The sequence below is a fragment of the Pseudophryne corroboree genome, chromosome 4 (assembly GCF_028390025.1).
Source record: "Pseudophryne corroboree isolate aPseCor3 chromosome 4, aPseCor3.hap2, whole genome shotgun sequence".
Taxonomy (NCBI): domain Eukaryota; kingdom Metazoa; phylum Chordata; class Amphibia; order Anura; family Myobatrachidae; genus Pseudophryne; species Pseudophryne corroboree.
This window is the reverse complement of record NC_086447.1, coordinates 11,124,132-11,143,906: the sequence shown is the minus strand read 5'-3', so window position 1 is coordinate 11,143,906 and position 19,775 is coordinate 11,124,132. Positions and strand designations below refer to the sequence as shown.

Below are 19,775 nucleotides of genomic sequence, written 5' to 3'. Positions count from 1 at the left end.
TGATTGCAAGTCCTTCAACCACAAGCATTGGTTAGTCACATGACCCTGCTGTCCAATGGATAACCAGCAAGTGGGATAAAAGGGCTAGTCAGAGCTCTAGCAAATTGCCCAGGACACCTTTGTTCATGTCATGTTCCTGGTGTCCTGTTTATTACCAAGTTCCAACAGTATTAACATTCAGTTCCAAGTATTACACCTGCATTAAGATTCCAGCAGCACTGCCAGCACAAGTACTGTGATTCCAGCAGCTACGTGTTCTCTCCAGTGTGTTCTACAGTGCTATTCCAGACCCAGAGCAATCCATCCAGTGTCTACTTGTGTGTAATGCAGTTCCAGCTGTCTCACCGGTTCCAATCCGGTTCAAGTTTATCAGCTTCCAGGCTGAGTCCAGTTCCAGCTGTCTCTCTGGTTCCAATCTGGTTCAAGTTTATCAGCTTCCAGACTGAGTCCAGTTCCAGCTGTCTGTCTGGTTCCAATCTGGTTGAAGTTTATCAGCTTCCAGGCTGAGTCCAGTTCCAGCTGTCTGTCTGGTTCCAATCTGGTTGAAGTTTATCAGCTTCCAGGCTGAGTCCAGGTCCAGCTGTCTCCATGGTTCCAATCCAGTTCAAGTTTATTAGCTTCCAGGCTGAATTCAGTTCCAGCTGTGTCTCTGGTTCCAATCCGGTTCAAGTTTATCAGCTTCCAGGCTGAGTTCAGTTCCAGCTGTCTCTTCAGTTCCAATCCGTTTCACGTTTATCAGCTTCCAGGCTGAGTCCAGTTCCAGCTGTCTCTCTGGTTCAAGTTTATCAGCTTCCAGACTGAGTCCAGTTCCAGCTGTCTCCCTGGTTCCAATCTGGTTCAAGTTTATCAGCTTCCAGGCTGAGTCCAATTCCAGCTGTCTCTCTGGATCCAATCTGGTTCAAGTTTATCAGCTTCCAGGTGTCACGATCCGGGTATCTGGACGCCATTATTTACCTTTCAGGTGTCTCCTAAGGCTGTCCCAGCTTCCTAGGCCCGGTTCCCAGCTGTGATGCAAGCATTCATACGTCATATCTCATCTCTGCTGATCCGTGGATATTGTTCCTCAATGCCCGGGTGACTGGCATGGCGTCACCTGCCGGCGGGGCCTTCGGGCATCATCTCCATATTCCTAATGCATACAGGGTATGTGGCACTCCTCACCTACTGCAGCCGCGACCATCCATGCTGAAGGTTGAGACGCAAGTCGGCGTTCTCTATGTTCACTGCCGCCATTACAGAGGAATCTCCATGTGGTGAATACAAACAGCTTTCCCTCCAAAGGCCGGTATGGGCGCAGCCATCTTGGTTCCAGTCACATGATTCAGACCTCCAATCCATAGATCTGCTGAAGTCTGCATAATTAAGTCATCCAATCCCTTTACACCTAAGGGTATAAAGGGACTGAGCCTGCACCAGGAAATCGTCAGTGCTTTGGTTGTCAAACCTTGTTTCCAGTATCTCTCTTTCCTGTGGTTATTTTGTTCCAGGTTTCCAGCTCCTGTCTCCAGTTACCACTAAGAGACCCGCACCAGCTTACCACCTTGCGGTGCAGCCTGACTCTGCAGTCTTCTATGACTACTCCAGCTTCCAGCTACAGATCCATCTGCTTCCAGCGGTCAGCTTTCTTAAAGTGCCGGTGCTTCTCCAGTGGATACCTACATACCAGCGGTATCCGCAAACCATCGGTACCTGCATATCATCATTTCCTATATCCTCACTCCCTAGCTTCATTCTACTACCTGGCTGGTTCCATCCAGCATTCACTCCATGTTTTCAACACCTGGCTGGTTCCATCCAGCATCCACAGCAGTCCTCTCAGCTACAGTGTTACAAGCTTCAAGTGCTACATCTGCTGGTGAGTTCCTCGGCTACTCTCACTACTACGGACGGGTCTGGTAAGGACATTCCATCACTGGGACATTAAGAACTGTACCTTATCCTACCAGTACCCTGTGGCTCTTGCCAAGCAAATAGTGATCCAAGAACTGTTTCATTTTAACTACTGCATATCTTTATTCATTTACCACTGCTGTGAATACATGGAGTTCTGTTAATAAACTTTTATTGACTTTTAAATCCTGGTTGTCCTGGTCACGCCTTCGGGTAATCTTCCTACAACGTACTTACATGTCTAGGGGTCTGATTAAACATCCCAAGTTTAGTTTCACCTCAGCCCCTACAACTGAGGCTTCCTCCCGTCAGCTCAGGCCCTCAGTTGTGACAGTAAACACTGACCATATGAATCCAGCCAGAGATCGGGATCAAGCGGCCAGGCCGATGCAAGAACTTGCAGCCAGACTCGAACATCAGGAGGCTGCACAAGGCCACATATTCCGCAGTCTCCAGGATCTCTCTACTCGGCTGGATGGGATCCAAACGACCCTCCTTGGATCAAGCGCGTCCGGTGCGTTCACCACAGTGACACCAGCTGTAACCCCACCCACCTTACCCATTTCTGCTCCACGTCTTCATCTTCCAACGCCAGCAAAATTTGATGGATCTCCAAGATCTTGCAGGGGATTTCTCAATCAATGTGAAATTAATTTCGAGCTACAACCTGGCAGTTTCCCCAGTGATCGCACTAAAATTGCCTATATTATTTCCCTCCTCAGTGGCTCAGCCCTTGATTGGGCATCACCTTTATGGGAGAAATCCGATACCCTGTTGTCCTCATATACTGACTTTGTAATGACATTCAGGCGCATCTTCGACGAGCCAGGCCGAGTAACTTCAGCTTCTTCTGAGATTCTCTGTTTACGCCAAGGAACACGTACTGTGGGACAGTATCTTATACAGCCTGGAACGACGAAGCCCTGTATGCTGCATTCTGGCATGGCAGAACGCATCAAGGACAAATTAGCTACCAGAGACTTGCCCTCTAAGTTGGATGAGCTAATATCTCTATGTACAAAAGTTGATCTACGGTTTAGAGAAAGAGCAACTGAGCGGGGAAGGTCTTCTACTCCAAATTCTTCTGCTCCTCCTCCTCGTCAACCGTCTCCATCCAAAGATGAGCCCATACAAATTGGTCGTTCCTGTCTATTTCCAGCTGAGCGTCGAAGACGTCTTTGTGAGTCCCTCTGTCTTTACTGTGCAGCTCCGTCTCATGCAATCAATGCCTGTCCCAAACGTCCGGGAAACTTCAAGTCCTAGCTCGCCAAGGAGAGGGCCGGCTAGGAGTAATGCTCTCATCTCCATCTCCTCATGATTGTAATCTCCCAGTCTCGCTTCAAATTGCTCAACGTTATAGGAACGTCATTGCCCTTCTGGATTCCGGAGCAGCTGGGAATTTCATAACTGAAGCATATGTTAAGCGGTGGTCCCTACCCACTGAGAGAATTTCCTTGTCCATTTCTTTAACTGCTGTGGATGACAGTAGGAGTTCTTCATTCAGAATTTATTTCCTTTTTAGTGATTCCCAGAGCCACACATCCAGTGGTTTTGGGCCTTCCATGGCTTCGTCTCCATAACCCATCGATTGACTGGATGACTACGCGAATACTGGCATGGGGTCCTTCCTTTACTGAGACCTGTCTGTCCAAAGTGCTTCCTGTTTGTTCTTCCTCCTCCAGGTCGTCTGATGTTCCACCTCCTCCGTATCAAGACTACACGGATGTGTTCAGTAAAGCTTCTGCTGATATCCTTCCTCCTCATAGAGAATGGGACTATCCAATCGATCTCATCCCAGGGAAGGTTCCACCTCGAGGCCGAACTTATCCGTTGTCTTTACCTGAGACGCATTCCATGGAAGAATATATTAAGGAGAATCTGGCGAAGGGTTTCATTCGACCTTCTTCCTCCCCAGCTGGCGCAGGTTTCTTCTTCGTTAAGAAGAAAGACGGTGGACTGCGGCCATGCATCGACTACAGAGGCTTGAACGACATTACCGTCAAGAACTGATATCCTTTACCCTTGATTACAGAACTCTTCGATAGAGTTAGTGGAGCAACCATCTTCACGAAATTGGATTTGAGGGGTGCCTACAACCTCATCCGGATCCGAGTGGGTGACGAGTGGAAGACCGCCTTTAACACCCGTGATGGACATTATGAGTACCTCGTCATGCCTTTTGGATTAAGTAATGCATTTTGTGAACGAGATCTTCAGAGGAATCTTATATCATCATGTCGTGGTTTATCTAGATGATATACTTATCTTTGCCAATAATCTAGAGGAACATCGTTTCTGGGTAAAGGAAGTTCTGTCCCGTCTCCGTGTCAATCATCTCTATTGCAAATTAGAGAAGTGTGTTTTTGAAGTCAAGTCCATTCCGTTTCTAGGCTACATTGTGTCCGGTTCCGGAATAGAAATGGATCCTGAGAAACTACAAGCAATCCAGAATTGTCCGATACCTGTAACCCTCAAAGGGGTCCAGAGGTTTTTAGGATTCGCCAATTACTACAGAAAGTTTATACAAGACTTTTCCACCATTGTGGCGCCTATCACTGCGTTGACCAAGAAGGGTGCTAATCCGTCCAAGTGGTTTGAAGAAGCTATGCAAGCTTTTCATCTATTAAAGCAACGATTCATCTCTGCTCCGGTTTTGAAACAGCCCAACATCAACTCTCCTTTCATCCTTGAGGTAGATGCCTCTTCCGTTGGAGTAGGGGCGGTGTTATCCCAGAGAGCTAAAGATGGTCATCTACATCCTTGCAGCTTCTTCTCCCGGAAGTTCTCCCCAGCTGAGCGCAACTATGCCATTGGCGATAAGGAGTTGCTGGCAATCAAACTCGCTCTGGAGGAGTGGAGATACCTGCTGGAGGGAGCTTCTCATTCGGTCACTATACTTACCGATCACAAGAATCTTTTATATTTGAAAGGCGCACAATGTTTTAATCCTCGTCAGGCCAGATGGGCACTTTTCTTTTCCAGGTTCGACTTTAAACTCCAGTTCTGTCCGGGCTCTCAGAATCGCAAGGACAATGCCCTTTCCCGCTCTTGGGAGCAAGAAAATGAGTCGGAGTCTTCTGACAAGCATCCTATTATCAATCCGTTGGCATTCTCCACGGTAAGGATGGACTCTACGCCCCCACCAGGGAAAAGTTTTGTGAAGCTGGTGTTAAGGAAGAAGCTCATGTATTTGGCACATGCTTCCCGTTTTGCCGGACATACAGGCATTCAGAAAACCCTTGAGTTTATCTCTAGGTCTTATTGGTTGCCAGCTCTGAAGAAGGACGTCATGGAGTTTATTGCATCTTGCCCAAAGTGTGCTCAACACAAAGTATCCCGCCAGTCGCCTGCGGGGCAACTGGTTCCATTATCTGTTCCCCGTCGACCGTGGACCCATTTGTCGATGGACTTTGTTACAGACCTGCCTATGTGCAACAAGTTAAACACCATCTGGGTAGTGGTTGACTGTTTTACCAAGATGGCATATTTCATTCCTCTCACCGGTCTTCCGTCAGCTTCCAAGTTGGCTCAAGTATTCATTCAAGAGATCTTACGACTACGCGGTATTCCCGAGGAGATCATCTCTGATAGAGGAGTACAATTTGTAGCCAAATTCTGGCGAAGTTTGTGTCAAGTTCTACAAGTCAAATTAAAGTTCTCTACAGCTTACCATCCTCAGACCAATGGTCAAACTGAGAGGGTGAATCAGGACTTGGAGGCCTTCCTCCGCATCTATGTGTCTTCCTCGCAAGATGACTGGGTTCAACTCCTTCCCTGGGCCGAGTTCAGCCATAACAATCAATATCATTCCTCATCTTCTTCAACACCATTCTTCATCGACTATGGATTCCACCATAAAGTTTCAGAATTCCAGCCGCTTCCAGCAACTTCTGTACCAGCAGTGGATATCACCTTACGCCAGTTTTCAAATAACTGGAAAAATGTGCGAGCGGCTCTGCTCAAAGCATCGTCTAGATACAAGAAGTTTGCAGATAAGAAGCTTAGGGCAGTTCCTGCTCTCAAAGTGGGTGATCGTGTGTGGTTGTCTATGAAGAATTTGAGGATGAGAGTTCCAGCATGAAGTTTGCGCCTCGTTACATCGGTCCTTTTCAAATTGAACAAGTCATCAATCCTGTTGCTTACAAACTCCAGTTACCCCCATTCTTGAAAATTCCTAGGACATTCCATGTTTCCCTTCTGAAACCGCTGATTCTGAATTGATTCCATTCTGCACTACCTTCGGCTCCTAAAGTCCAGACTCAACGGGGAGTTGAGTATGAAGTTGCCAAGATTCTGGATTCACGTTTCCGCTATGGTCAGTTACAATATCTCATTGACTGGAAGGGCTATGGTCCTGAAGAGCGCTCTTGGACCAATGCTTCAGATGTCCATGCTCCTGCCTTGGTCTGGAATTTCCACTCTAAATTTCCTCAGAAGCCTAAGAAGTGTCCTGGGGCCACTCCTAAAGGGGGGGGGGGGGGTGCTGTCACGATCCAGGTATGTGGATGGCATTATTTACCTTTCAGGTGTCTCCTAAGGCTGTCCCAGCGTCCTAGGCCCGGTTCCTAGCTGTGATGCAAGCATTCATACGTCATATCTCATCTCTGCTGATCCGTGGATATTGCTCCTCAATGCCCGGGCGACTGGCGTGGCATCACCTGCCGGCGGGGCCTTGGGCATCATCTCCATATTCCTAATGCATACAGGGTATGTGGCACTCCTCACCTACTGCAGCCGCGGCCGTCCATGCTGAAGGTTGAGACGCAAGTCGGCGTTCTCTATGTTCACCGCCGCCATTACAGAGGAATCTCCATGTGGTGAATACAAACAGCTTTCCCTCCACAGGCCGGTATGGGAGTAGCCATCTTGGTTCCAGTCACATGATCCTGACCTCCAATCCATAGCTCTGCTGAAGTCTGCATAATTAAGTCATCCAATCCCTTTACACCTAAGGGTAAAAAGGGACTGAGCCTGCACCAGGAAATCGTCAGTGCTTTGGTTGTCAAACCTTGTTTCCCGTCTCTCTCTCTCCTGTGGTTATTTTATTCCAGGTTTCCAGCTCCTGTCTCCAGTTACCACTAAGAGACCCGCACCAGCTTACCACCTTGCGGTGCAGCCTGACTCTGCAGTCTTCTATGACTACTCCAGCTTCCAGCTACAGATCCATCTGCTTCCAGCGGTCAGCTTCCAGCAGTGTTCAGCTTTCTTAAAGTGCCGGTGCTTCTCCAGTGGATACCTACATACCAGCGGTATCCGCAAACCATCGGTACCTGCATATCATCATTTCCTATATCCTCGCTCCCTAGCTTCATTCTACTACCTGGCTGGTTCCATCCAGCATTCACTCCATGTTTTCAACACCTGGCTGGTTCCATCCAGCATCCACAGCAGTCTTCTAAGCTATAGTGTTACCAGCTTCAAGTGCTACATCTGCTGGTGAGTTCCTCGGCTACTCTCACTACTACGGATGGGTCTGGTAAGGACATTCCATCACTGGGACATTAAGAACTGTACCTTATCCTACCAGTACCCTGTGGCTCTTGCCAAGCTTATAGGGATCCAGGAACTGGTTTCATTTTAACTACTGCATATCTTTATTCATTTACCACTGCTGTGAATACATGGAGTTCTGTTAATAAAATTTTATTGACTTTTAAATCCTGGTTGTCATGGTCACGCCTTCGGGCAATCTTCCTACACCGTACTTACATGTCTAGGGGTCTGATTAAACCTCCCAAGTTTAGTTTCACCTCAGCCCCTACAACTGAGGCTTCCTCCCGTCAGCTCAGGCCCTCAGTTGTGACACCGGGCTGAGTCCAGTTCCAGCTGTCTCTCTGGTTCCAATCCGGTTCAAGTTTATCAGCTTCCAGGCTGAGTCCAGTTCCAGCTGTCTCTCTGGTTCCAATCTGGTTCAAGTTTATAAGCTTCAAGGCTGAGTCCAGTTCCAGCTGTCTCCATGGTTCCAATCCAGTTCAAGTTTATCAGATTCCAGGCTGAGCTCAGTTCCAGCTGTGTCTCTGGTTCCAATCCGGTTCAAATTTATCAGCTTCCAGGCTGAGTCCAGTTCCAGCTGTCTCCATGATTCCAGTTCGGTTCAAGTTTATCAGCTTCTAGGCTGACTCCAGTTCCAGCTGTCTCTCCAGTTCCAGTCTGATATAAGCTTCCAAGTTCTGACTCCATTTCCAGTTGTCTTTCTGGTCTGGTTCAAGTTAAACAGCTTCCAAGCTATTTCCAGTTCCAGTTGCCTCACCGGTTCCAGTCCAGTTCTAGTGAACACTTCTTACTGCTGTCATCTATTCCAGCTATTTACTAAGTACAGACTTGTTCAAACTTAGACTGTTCCATGTTTAATTCAATTGCCGTATGTCTTCCATGCAAATCTTGAATAAATATGCTGAAAGATATTATCATTTCTCATTGTTCCTTGTGTGCAAGACATACCTACGTCCGCTGAGTTTCCTGCACCATGAAGGTCATTCCGAGTTGATCACTCGCTAGCTACTTTTAGCAGCCGCGCAAACGCATAGTCGCCGCCTACAGGGAAGAGTATTTTCACTTCGCAAGTGTGCGAACGCATGTGTAGCCGAGCTCTGCAAACACACTTTGTGCAGTTTCTGAGAAGCGCTGGACTTACTCAGCCGCTGCGATCACTTCAGTCTTTTTGGTCTTGAATTGATGTCAGGTTTTGGATTTGGTTCCGCGGTCGTATTTTGGATTCGGACGCGTTTTGGCAAAACCTCCCGGAAAATTTTTTGTCGGATTCAGGTGTGTTTTGGATTTGGGTGTTTTTAAAAAAAAAAAACTCAAAAACAGCTTAAATCATAGAATTTTGGGGTCATTTTGATCCCATAGTATTATTAACCTCAATAACCATACACTCAAGGATGCATCGGAGGAATCCCAAGCAGGAGAAGACTTGTCATACTTGCCAGTGACATGGCCTGCAGGACTATTGGCTTTCCTGTGTAAGGAGGAAATTGACACTGAGGGAGTTGGTGGTGTGGTCTGCAGGACCTTGGTTACAAGAGGAAGGGATATAGTGGTCAGTGGACTGCTTCCGCTGTCATCCAAAGTTTTTTAACTTGTCACTGACTTATGATGAATGCGCTGCAGGTGACGTATAAGGGAGGATGTTCCGAGGTGGTTAACGTCCTTACCCCTACTTATTACAGCTTGACAAAGGCAACACACGGCTTGACACCTGTTGTCCGCATTTGTGTTAAAATAATTCCACACCGAAGAGGTGATTTTTTTTTTGTAATTTGACCAGGCATGTCAATGGCCATATTCGTCCCACGGACAACTGGTGTCTCCCCGGGTGCCTGACTTAAACAAACCACCTCACCATCAGAATCCTCCTTGTCAATTTCCTCCTCAGTGCCAGCAACACCCATATCCTCCTCATCCTGGTGTACTTCAACACTGACATCTTCAATTTGACTATCAGGAACTGGACTGCGGGTGCTCCTTCCAGCACTTGCAGGGGGCATGCAAATGGTGGAAGGCACCACCTCTTCCCGTCCAGTGTTGGGAAGGTCAGGCATCGCAGCCGACACAATTGGACTCTCCTTGGGGATTTGTGATTTAGAAGAACGCACAGTTCTTTGATGTGATTTTGCCAGCTTAATTCTTTTCATTTTTCTAGCGAGAGGATGAATGCTTCCATCCTCATGTGAAGCTGAACCACTAGCCATGAACATAGGCCAGGGCGTCAGCCGTTCCTTGCCACTCCGTGTCGTAAATGGCATATTGGCAAGTTTACGCTTCTCAGACGCTTTTAATTTTGATTTTTGGGTCATTTTACTGAACTTTTGTTTTTTGGATTTTACATGCTCTCTACTATGACATTGGGTATCGGCCTTGGCAGACGACGTTGATGGCATTTCATCGTCTCGGCCATTACTAGTGGCAGCAGCTTCAGCACGAGGTGGAAGTGGATCTTGATATTTCCCTATTTTACCCTCCATATTTTTGTTCTCCATTTTTTAATGTGTGGATTTATATGCTAGTATCAATAATAATGGCCTACTACTATATATACTGCGCACAACTGAAATGCACCACAGGTATGGATGGATAGTATACTTGACGACACAGAGGTAGGTAGAGCAGTGGACTACTGTACCGTACTGCTATATATTATATACTGGTGGTCAGCAAACTGTGCAAAACTGAAATGCACCACAGGTATGGATGGATAGTATACTTGATGACACAGAGGTAGGTAGAGCAGTGGCCTACTGTACCGTACTGCTATATATTATATACTGGTGGTCAGCAAACTGTGCAAAACTGAAATGCACCACAGGTATGGATGGATAGTATACTTGACGACACGGAGGTAGGTAGAGCAGTGGCCTTCTGTACCGTACTCCTATATATTATATACTGGTGGTCAGCAAAATTATGCACTGTACTCCTACTATATACTACAATGCAGCACAGATATGGAGCGTTTTTCAGACAGAGAACGTATAATACTGGTGGTCACTGGTCAGCAAAACTCTGCACTGTACTCCTCCTACAGTATATAATACTGGTGGTCCCCAGCCCCCACAATAAAGCAATGTGAGCACAGATAAATGCAGCACACTGAGCTCAGATTTGGAGTGTTTTTCAGGTAGACAACGTATACTGGTGGTCACTGGTCAGCAAAACTCTGCACTGTACTCCTCCTATATAATACTGCTGGTCCCCAGTCCCCACAATAAAGCAGTGTGAGCACAGATATATGCAGCACACTGAGCACAGATATGGAGCGTTTTTCAGGCAGAGAACATATAATACTGGTGGTCACTGGTCACTGGTCAGCAAATCTCTGCACTGTCCTCCTCCTATATAATACTGGTGGTCCCCAGTACCCACAATAAAGCAGTGTGAGCACAGATATATGCAGCACACTGAGCACAGATATGGAGCGTTTTTCAGGCAGAGAACGTATAATACTGGTGGTCACTGGTCAGCAAAACTCTGCACTGTACTCCTCCCATTATACTGCTGGTCCACAGAATAAAGATATTTGCACTGCAGCCCCCTGAAACAAAGTGAGAGGACGCCAGCCACGTCCTCTCACTATCATTTCCAATGCACAAGTGTAAAATGGTGGCGACACGCGGCTCCTTATATAGAATCCGAATCTTGCGAGAATCCGACAGCGGGATGATGACGTTCGGGCGCGCTCGGGTTAACCAAGCAAGGCGGGAGGATCCGAGTCTGCCTCGGACCCATGTAAAAAGGGTGAAGTTCGGGGAGGTTCGGTTTTTCTGAGGAACCGAACCAGCTCATCACTACTAGATATTTAGTACATGTAACATTTCCACATAAACTTGAGATAAAGCCAATTATACCAGGATGCAGTCTAGCTCCTCCCATTATCATTGTATCTTCTGGTATAAATGAGGTGTCATCACTGGAGATTATACCAGACACCAGACACCAGACATGAGATCAGCTGCTTCCTCTCTTCTCCTGGGGCTGGTCCTGCTCTCAGCAGTGACTGCTGGTAAGTGACATAGAATATCTGCAAACTAAGGGGTAAATGTACTAAGCCTGGGAGAGAGGTAAAGTAGCAGCCATTCAATTCCTAACTGCCATGTTACAGGCTGCATCTGACAAATGACAGTAAGGGGCTGATTAGTTGGTACCTTATCTCCATTCATTTTATCTCTCTTAGGGCTTAGAAAATATAGTATAAACCATAAGGTGTCTCCCTAACAGCAATTTAAATTGCAATTTGCTGAGACCAACAAGGATTTGGGCATAAATAGGGCAGAAAGTGGAATGGACTTTAGGAAATTTCCCATTTCTCACTCTGTAGTGTCTTCCAGAGAGGGCACATCCGGAATAGGATGTGGCACCATTCCCTCAGAGTACCAGAGGTGTAGCTGTGGGAGGTAATGGAGTCAGCTGCTGCCGGGCTACTGCCTGTAGGGGGCACCTCTCCTACCAGTCAGGGACAGGGTACAGTGACATCATTCCCTCAGGCACAGGGTACAGTGACATCACTCCCAGTCAGGCACAGGGTACAGTGACATCATTCCCTCAGGCACAGGGTACAGTGAAATCATTTCCTCAGGCACAGGGTACAATGACATCATTCCCTCAGGCACAGGGTACAGTGACATCATTCCCTCAGGCACAGGGTACAGTGACATCACTCCCTCAGGCACAGGGTACAGTGACATCATTCCCTCAGGCACAGGGTACAGTGACATCATTCCCTCAGGCACAGGGTACAGTGACATCAGTTCCTCAGGCACAGGGTACAGTGACATCATTCTCTCAGGCACAGGGTACAGTGACATCATTCCCTCAGGCACAGGGTAAAGTGACATCACTCCCTCAGACACAGGGTACAGTGACATCATTCCCTCAGGCACAGGGTACAGTGAAATCATTCCCTCAGGCACAGGGTAAAGTGACATCATTCCCTCAGGCACAGGGTAATGTGACATCATTCCCTCAGGCACAGGGTACAGTGACATCATTCCCTCAGACACAGGGTACAGTGACATCATTCCCTCAGGCACAGGGTACAGTGACATCATTCCCTCAGGCACAGGGTACAGTGACATCATTCCCTCAGGCAGAGAATGCTGTTTACTGGGGATGGGAGAATGCTGTGTTCCTGGGGCTGGGAGAATGCTGTGTTACTGGGGCTGGGAGAATGCTGTGTTTCAGTGGCTGGGAGAATGCTGTGTTACTGGGGCTGGGAGAATGCTGTGTTACTGGGACTGGGAGAATGCTGTGTTACTGGGGTTGGGAGAATGCTGTGTTACTGGGGCTGGGAGAATGCTGTGTTACTGTGGCTGGGAGAATGCTGTGTTACTGGGGCTGGAGAATGCTGTTTACTGGGGATGGGAGAATGCTGTTTACTGGGGATGGGAGAATGCTGTGTTCCTGGGGCTGGGAGAATGCTGTGTTTCAGTGGCTGGGAGAATGCTGTGTTACTGGGGCTGGGAGAATGCTGTGTTACTGGGGTTGGGAGAATGCTGTGTTACTGGGGCTGGGAGAATGCTGTGTTACTGGGGCTGGGAGAATGCTGTTTTCTGGGGATGGGAGAATGCTGTGTTTCTGGGGCTGGGAGAATGCTGTGTTCCTGGGGCTTGGAGAATGCTGTGTTCCTGGGGCTTGGAGAATGCTGTGTTACTGGGACTGGGAGAATGCTGTGTTACTGGGGCTGGGAGAATGCTGTGTTACTGGGGTTGGGAGAATGCTGTGTTACTGGGGCTGGGAGAAAGCTGTGTTCCTGGGGCTGGGAGAATGCTGTGTTACTGGGGCAGGGAGAATGCTGTGTTACTGGGGCTGGGAGAATGCTGTTTACTGTAGATGGGAGAATGCTGTGTTCCTGGGGCTGAGAGAATGCTGTGTTTCTGGGGCTGGGAGAATGCTGTGTTACTGGGGCTGGGAGAATGCTGTGTTACTGGGACTGGGAGAATGCTGTGTTACTGGGGCTGGGAGAATGCTGTGTTACTGGGGTTGGGAGAATGCTGTGTTACTGGGGCTGGGGGAATGCTGTGTTACTGGGGCTGGGAGAATGCTGATTACTGGGGATGGGAGAATGCTGTGTTCCTGGGGCTGGGAGAATGCTGTGTTACTGGGGCTAGGAGAATGCTGTGTTACTGGGGCTGGGAGAATGCTGTGTTACTGGGGCTGGGAGAATGCTGTGTTACTGGGGTTGGGAGAATGCTGTGTTACTGGGGCTGGGAGAATGCTGTGTTCCTGGGACTGGGAGAATGCTGTGTTACTGGGGCTGGGAGAATGCTGTGTTACTGGGGCTGGGAGAATGCTGTGTTACTGGGGCTGGGAGAATGCTGTGTTACTGGAGCTGGGAGAATGCTGTGTTACTGGGGTTGGGAGAATGCTGTGTTACTGGGGCTGGGAGAATGCTGTGTTACTGGGGCTGGGAGAATGCTGTGTTACTGGGGATGGGAGAATGCTGTGTTACTGGGGCTGGGAGAATGCTGTGTTACTGGGGCTGGGAGAATGCTGTGTTACTGGGGATGGGAGAATGCTGTGTTACTGGGGCTGGGAGAATGCTGTGTTACTGGGGTTGGGAGAATGCTGTGTTACTGGGCCTGGGAGAATGCTGTGTTACTGGGGCTGGGAGAATGCTGTGTTACTGGGGATGGGAAGGTCTAATGTGAATAGGATTTAATAATTCTGTTTGAGTGTGTAATGTTACTGGTGCTGTGATAGTAACTGTGACTGGTACTATGTGATGTGACTGATAGTGTGCAATGTTACAGGGGCTCTTCAATGGGGACGTAGCTATGCAACCGGTAGTCAAATTTCCTCCCCATACAACCCACACCCGCACAATCCCAACTGTCACCATCGAGCTTGCAGCATGGAGGTGTGTAATGTGGATGAGAGTGTGTAATGTGTATGGAGGTGTGCAGTGTGGATGAGAGTGCGTAATGTGTATGGAGGTGTGCAGTGTGGATGAGAGTGTGTAATGTGTATGGAGGTGTGCAGTGTGGATGAGAGTGTGTAATGTGTATGGAGGTGTGCAGTGTGGCTGAGAGTGTGTAATGTGTATGGAGGTGTGCAGTGTGGATGAGAGTGTGTAATGTGTATGGAGGTGTGCAGTGTGGATGAGAGTGTGTAATCTGTATGGAGGTGTGCAGTGTGGCTGAGAGTGTGTAATGTGTATGGGGGTGTGCAGTGTGGATGAGAGTGTGTAATGTGTATGGAGGTGTACAGTGTGGGTGAGAGTGTGTAATGTGTATGGAGGTGTGTAATGTGGATGAGAGTGTGTAATGTGTATGGAGGTGTGCAGTGTGGATGAGAGTGTGTAATGTGTATGGAGGTGTGCAGTGTGGATGAGAGTGTGTAATCTGTATGGAGGTGTGCAGTGTGGATGAGAGTGTGTAAAGTGTATGGAGGTGTGTAATGTGGATGAGAGTGTGTAATGTGTATGGAGGTGTGCAGTGTGGCTGAGAGTGTGTAATCTCTATGGAGGTGTGTAGTGTGGATGAAAGTGTGTAATGTGTATGGAGGTGTGCAGTGTGGATGAGAGTGTGTAATGTGTATGGAGGTGTGCAGTGTGGATGAGAGTGTGTAATGTGTATGGAGGTGTGCAGTGTGGCTGAGAGTGTGTAATGTGTATGGAGGTGTGCAATGTGGATGAGAGTGTGTAATCTGTATGGAGGTGTGCAGTGTGGATGAGAGTGTGTACTGTGTATGGAGGTGTGCAGTGTGGATGAGAGTGTGTAATGTGTATGGAGGTGTGCAGTGTGGCTGAGAGTGTGTAATGTGTATGGAGGTGTGCAATGTGGATGAGAGTGTATAATCTGTATGGAGGTGTGTAATGTGGATGAGAGTGTGTAATGTGTATGGAGGTGTGCAGTGTGGATGAGAGTGTGTAATGTGTATTGAGGTGTGCAGTGTAGATGAGAGTGTGTAATGTATATGGAGGTGTGCAGTGTAGATGAGAGTGTGTAATGTGTATGGAGGTGTGCAGTGTGTATGAGAGTGTGTAATGTGTATTGAGGTGTGCAGTGTAGATGAGAGTGTGTAATGTGTATGGAGGTGTGCAGTGTGTATGAGAGTGTGTAATGTGTATTGAGGTGTGCAGTGTGGATGAGAGTGTGTAATGTGTATGGAGGTGTGCAGAGTGGCTGAGAGTGTGTAATGTGTATGGAGGTGTGTAATGTGGCTGAGAATGTGTAATGTGTATGGAGGTGTGCAATGAGACTGAGTGTGTGTAATGTGTATGGAGGTGTGCAGTGTGGATGAGAGTGTGTAAAGTGTATGGAGGTGTGTAATGTGGATGAGAGTGTGTAATGTGTATGGAGGTGTGCAGTGTGGCTGAGAGTGTGTAATCTCTATGGAGGTGTGTAGTGTGGATGAAAGTGTGTAATGTGTATGGAGGTGTGCAGTGTGGATGAGAGTGTGTAATGTGTATGGAGGTGTGCAGTGTGGATGAGAGTGTGTAATGTGTATGGAGGTGTGCAGTGTGGCTGAGAGTGTGTAATGTGTATGGAGGTGTGCAATGTGGATGAGAGTGTGTAATCTGTATGGAGGTGTGCAGTGTGGATGAGAGTGTGTACTGTGTATGGAGGTGTGCAGTGTGGATGAGAGTGTGTAATGTGTATGGAGGTGTGCAGTGTGGCTGAGAGTGTGTAATGTGTATGGAGGTGTGCAATGTGGATGAGAGTGTATAATCTGTATGGAGGTGTGTAATGTGGATGAGAGTGTGTAATGTGTATGGAGGTGTGCAGTGTGGATGAGAGTGTGTAATGTGTATTGAGGTGTGCAGTGTAGAAGAGAGTGTGTAATGTATATGGAGGTGTGCAGTGTAGATGAGAGTGTGTAATGTGTATGGAGGTGTGCAGTGTGTATGAGAGTGTGTAATGTGTATTGAGGTGTGCAGTGTAGATGAGAGTGTGTAATGTGTATGGAGGTGTGCAGTGTGTATTAGAGTGTGTAATGTGTATTGAGGTGTGCAGTGTGGATGAGAGTGTGTAATGTGTATGGAGGTGTGCAGTGTGGCTGAGAGTGTGTAATGTGTATGGAGGTGTGTAATGTGGCTGAGAATGTGTAATGTGTATGGAGGTGTGCAATGAGACTGAGTGTGTGTAATGTGTATGGAGGTGTGCAATGTGGATGAGAGTGTGTAATCTGTATGGAGGTGTGCAATGTGGCTGAGAGTGTGTAATGTGTATGGAGGTGTGCAATGTGGGTGAGAGTGTATAATCTGTATGGAGGTGTGCAGTTGGGCTGAGAGTGTGTAATGTGTATGGAGGTATGCAGTGTGGATGAGAATGTGTAATGTGGAAGAGAGTGTGCAGTGTGGATGAGAATGTGTAATGTGTATAGAGGTGTGCAATGAGACTGAGAGTGTGTAATGTGTATGGAGGTGTGCAATGGGGTTCAGAGTGTGTAATCTGTATGGAGGTGTGTAATGTGGATGAGAGTGTGTAATGTGTATGGAGGTGTGCAGTGTGGATGAGAGTTTGTCATTTGTAAGGAGGTGTGCAGTGTGGATGAGAGTGAGTAATGTGTATGGAGGTGTGCAGTGTGGCTGAGAGTGTGTAATCTGTATGGAGGTGTGCAGTGTGGCTGAGAGTGTGTAATCTCTATGGAGTTGTGTAATGTGGATGAGAGTGTGTAATGTGTATGGAGGTGTGCAGTGTGGATGAGAATGTGTAATGTGTATGGAGGTGTGCAGTGTGGATGAGAGTGTGTAATGTGTATGGAGGTGTGCAGTGTGGATGAGAGTGTGTAATTTGTATGGAGGTGTGCAGTGTGGATGAGAGTGTGTAATGTGTATGGAGGTGTGCAGTGTGGATGAGAGTGTGTAATGTGTATGGAGGTGTGCAGTGTGGATGAGAGTGTGTAATCTGTATGGAGGTGTGCAGTGTGGATGAGAGTGTGTAAAGTGTATGGAGGTGTGTAATGTGGATGAGAGTGTGTAATGTGTATGGAGGTGTGCAGTGTGGCTGAGAGTGTGTAATCTCTATGGAGGTGTGTAGTGTGGATGAAAGTGTGTAATGTGTATGGAGGTGTGCAGTGTGGATGAGAGTGTGTAATGTGTATGGAGGTGTGCAGTGTGGATGAGAGTGTGTAATGTGTATGGAGGTGTGCAGTGTGGCTGAGAGTGTGTAATGTGTATGGAGGTTTGCAATGTGGATGAGAGTGTGTAATCTGTATGGAGGTGTGCAGTGTGGCTGAGAGTGTGTAATCTCTATGGAGGTGTGTAGTGGGGATGAGAGTGTGTAATGTGTATGGAGGTGTGCAGTGTGGATGAGAGTGTGTACTGTGTATGGAGGTGTGCAGTGTGGATGAGAGTGTGTAATGTGTATGGAGGTGTGCAGTGTGGCTGAGAGTGTGTAATGTGTATGGAGGTGTGCAATGTGGATGAGAGTGTATAATCTGTATGGAGGTGTGTAATGTGGATGAGAGTGTGTAATGTGTATGGAGGTGTGCAGTGTGGATGAGAGTGTGTAATGTGTATTGAGGTGTGCAGTGTAGATGAGAGTGTGTAATGTATATGGAGGTGTGCAGTGTAGATGAGAGTGTGTAATGTGTATGGAGGTGTGCAGTGTGTATGAGAGTGTGTAATGTGTATTGAGGTGTGCAGTGTAGATGAGAGTGTGTAATGTGTATGGAGGTGTGCAGTGTGTATGAGAGTGTGTAATGTGTATTGAGGTGTGCAGTGTGGATGAGAGTGTGTAATGTGTATGGAGGTGTGCAGAGTGGCTGAGAGTGTGTAATGTGTATGGAGGTGTGTAATGTGGCTGAGAATGTGTAATGTGTATGGAGGTGTGCAATGAGACTGAGTGTGTGTAATGTGTATGGAGGTGTGCAATGTGGATGAGAGTGTATAATCTGTATGGAGGTGTGTAATGTGGATGAGAGTGTGTAATGTGTATGGAGGTGTGCAGTGTGGATGAGAGTGTGTAATGTGTATTGAGGTGTGCAGTGTAGATGAGAGTGTGTAATGTATATGGAGGTGTGCAGTGTAGATGAGAGTGTGTGATGTGTATGGAGGTGTGCAGTGTGTATGAGAGTGTGTAATGTGTATTGAGGTGTGCAGTGTAGATGAGAGTGTGTAATGTGTATGGAGGTGTGTAATGTGGCTGAGAGTGTGTAATGTGTATTGAGGTGTGCAGTGTAGATGAGAGTGTGTAATGTATATGGAGGTGTGCAGTGTAGATGAGAGTGTGTAATGTGTATGGAGGTGTGCAGTGTGTATGAGAGTGTGTAATGTGTATTGAGGTGTGCAGTGTAGATGAGAGTGTGTAATGTGTATGGAGGTGTGCAGTGTGTATGAGAGTGTGTAATGTGTATTGAGGTGTGCAGTGTGGATGAGAGTGTGTAATGTGTATGGAGGTTTGCAGTGTGGCTGAGAGTGTGTAATGTGTATGGAGGTGTGTAATGTGGCTGAGAATGTGTAATGTGTATGGAGGTGTGTAATGTGGCTGAGAATGTGTAATGTGTATGGAGGTGTGCAATGAGACTGAGTGTGTGTAATGTGTATGGAGGTGTGCAATGTGGATGAGAGTGTGTAATCTGTATGGAGGTGTGCAATGTGGCTGAGAGTGTGTAATGTGTATGGAGGTGTGCAATGTGGGTGAGAGTGTATAATCTGTATGGAGGTATGCAGTGTGGATGAGAATGTGTAATGTGGAAGAGAGTGTGCAGTGTGGATGAGAATGTGTAATGTGTATGGAGGTGTGCAATGAGACTGAGAGTGTGTAATGTGTATGGAGGTGTGCAATGGGGTTCAGAGTGTGTAATCTGTATGGAGGTGTGTAATGTGGATGAGAGTGTGTAATGTGTATGGAGGTGTGCAGTGTGGATGAGAGTGTGTCATTTGTAAGGAGGTGTGCAGTGTGGATGAGAGTGAGTAATGTGTATGGAGGTGTGCAGTGTGGCTGAGAGTGTGTAATCTGTATGGAGGTGTGCAGTGTGGCTGAGAGTGTGTAATCTCTATGGAGTTGTGTAATGTGGATGAGAGTGTGTAATGTGTATGGAGGTGTGCAGTGTGGATGAGAATGTGTAATGTGTATGGAGGTGTGCAGTGTGGATGAAAGTGTGTAATGTGTATGGAAGTGTGCAGTGTAGATGAGAGTGTGCAATGTGTATAGAGGTGTGTAATGTGGCTGGGAGTGTATAATCTGTATGGAGGTGTGTAATGTGGCTGGGAGCGTGTAATGTGTATGGAGGTGTGTAATGTGGCTGGGAGTGTATAATCAGTATGAAGGTGTGTAATGTGGCTGAGAGTGTGCAATGTATATGGAGGTGTGTAATGTGGCTGGGGGTGTGTAATCAGTATGGAGGTGTGTAATGTGTATGGAGGTGTGTAATGTGGCTGGGAGTGTGTAATGTGTATGGAGGTGTGTAATGTGGCTGGGAGTGTATAATGTGTATGGAGG

At 47.3% G+C, this 19,775-nt stretch overlaps 1 protein-coding gene across 1 annotated transcript in view; it reads left to right on the top strand.

The window, feature by feature from the left end:
* The first annotated feature begins 11,326 nt into the window (after nt 1–11,326).
* Nucleotides 11,327–19,775, top strand: part of LOC134911055 (fucolectin-like) — an 83,006-nt gene continuing 74,557 nt past the window's right edge. The window contains exon 1 of the mRNA XM_063919447.1: nt 11,327–11,392. Within this exon, the coding sequence (XP_063775517.1) occupies nt 11,332–11,392 (61 nt within the window). The 5' untranslated portion in view covers nt 11,327–11,331. The remainder of the gene's footprint in view (nt 11,393–19,775) is intronic.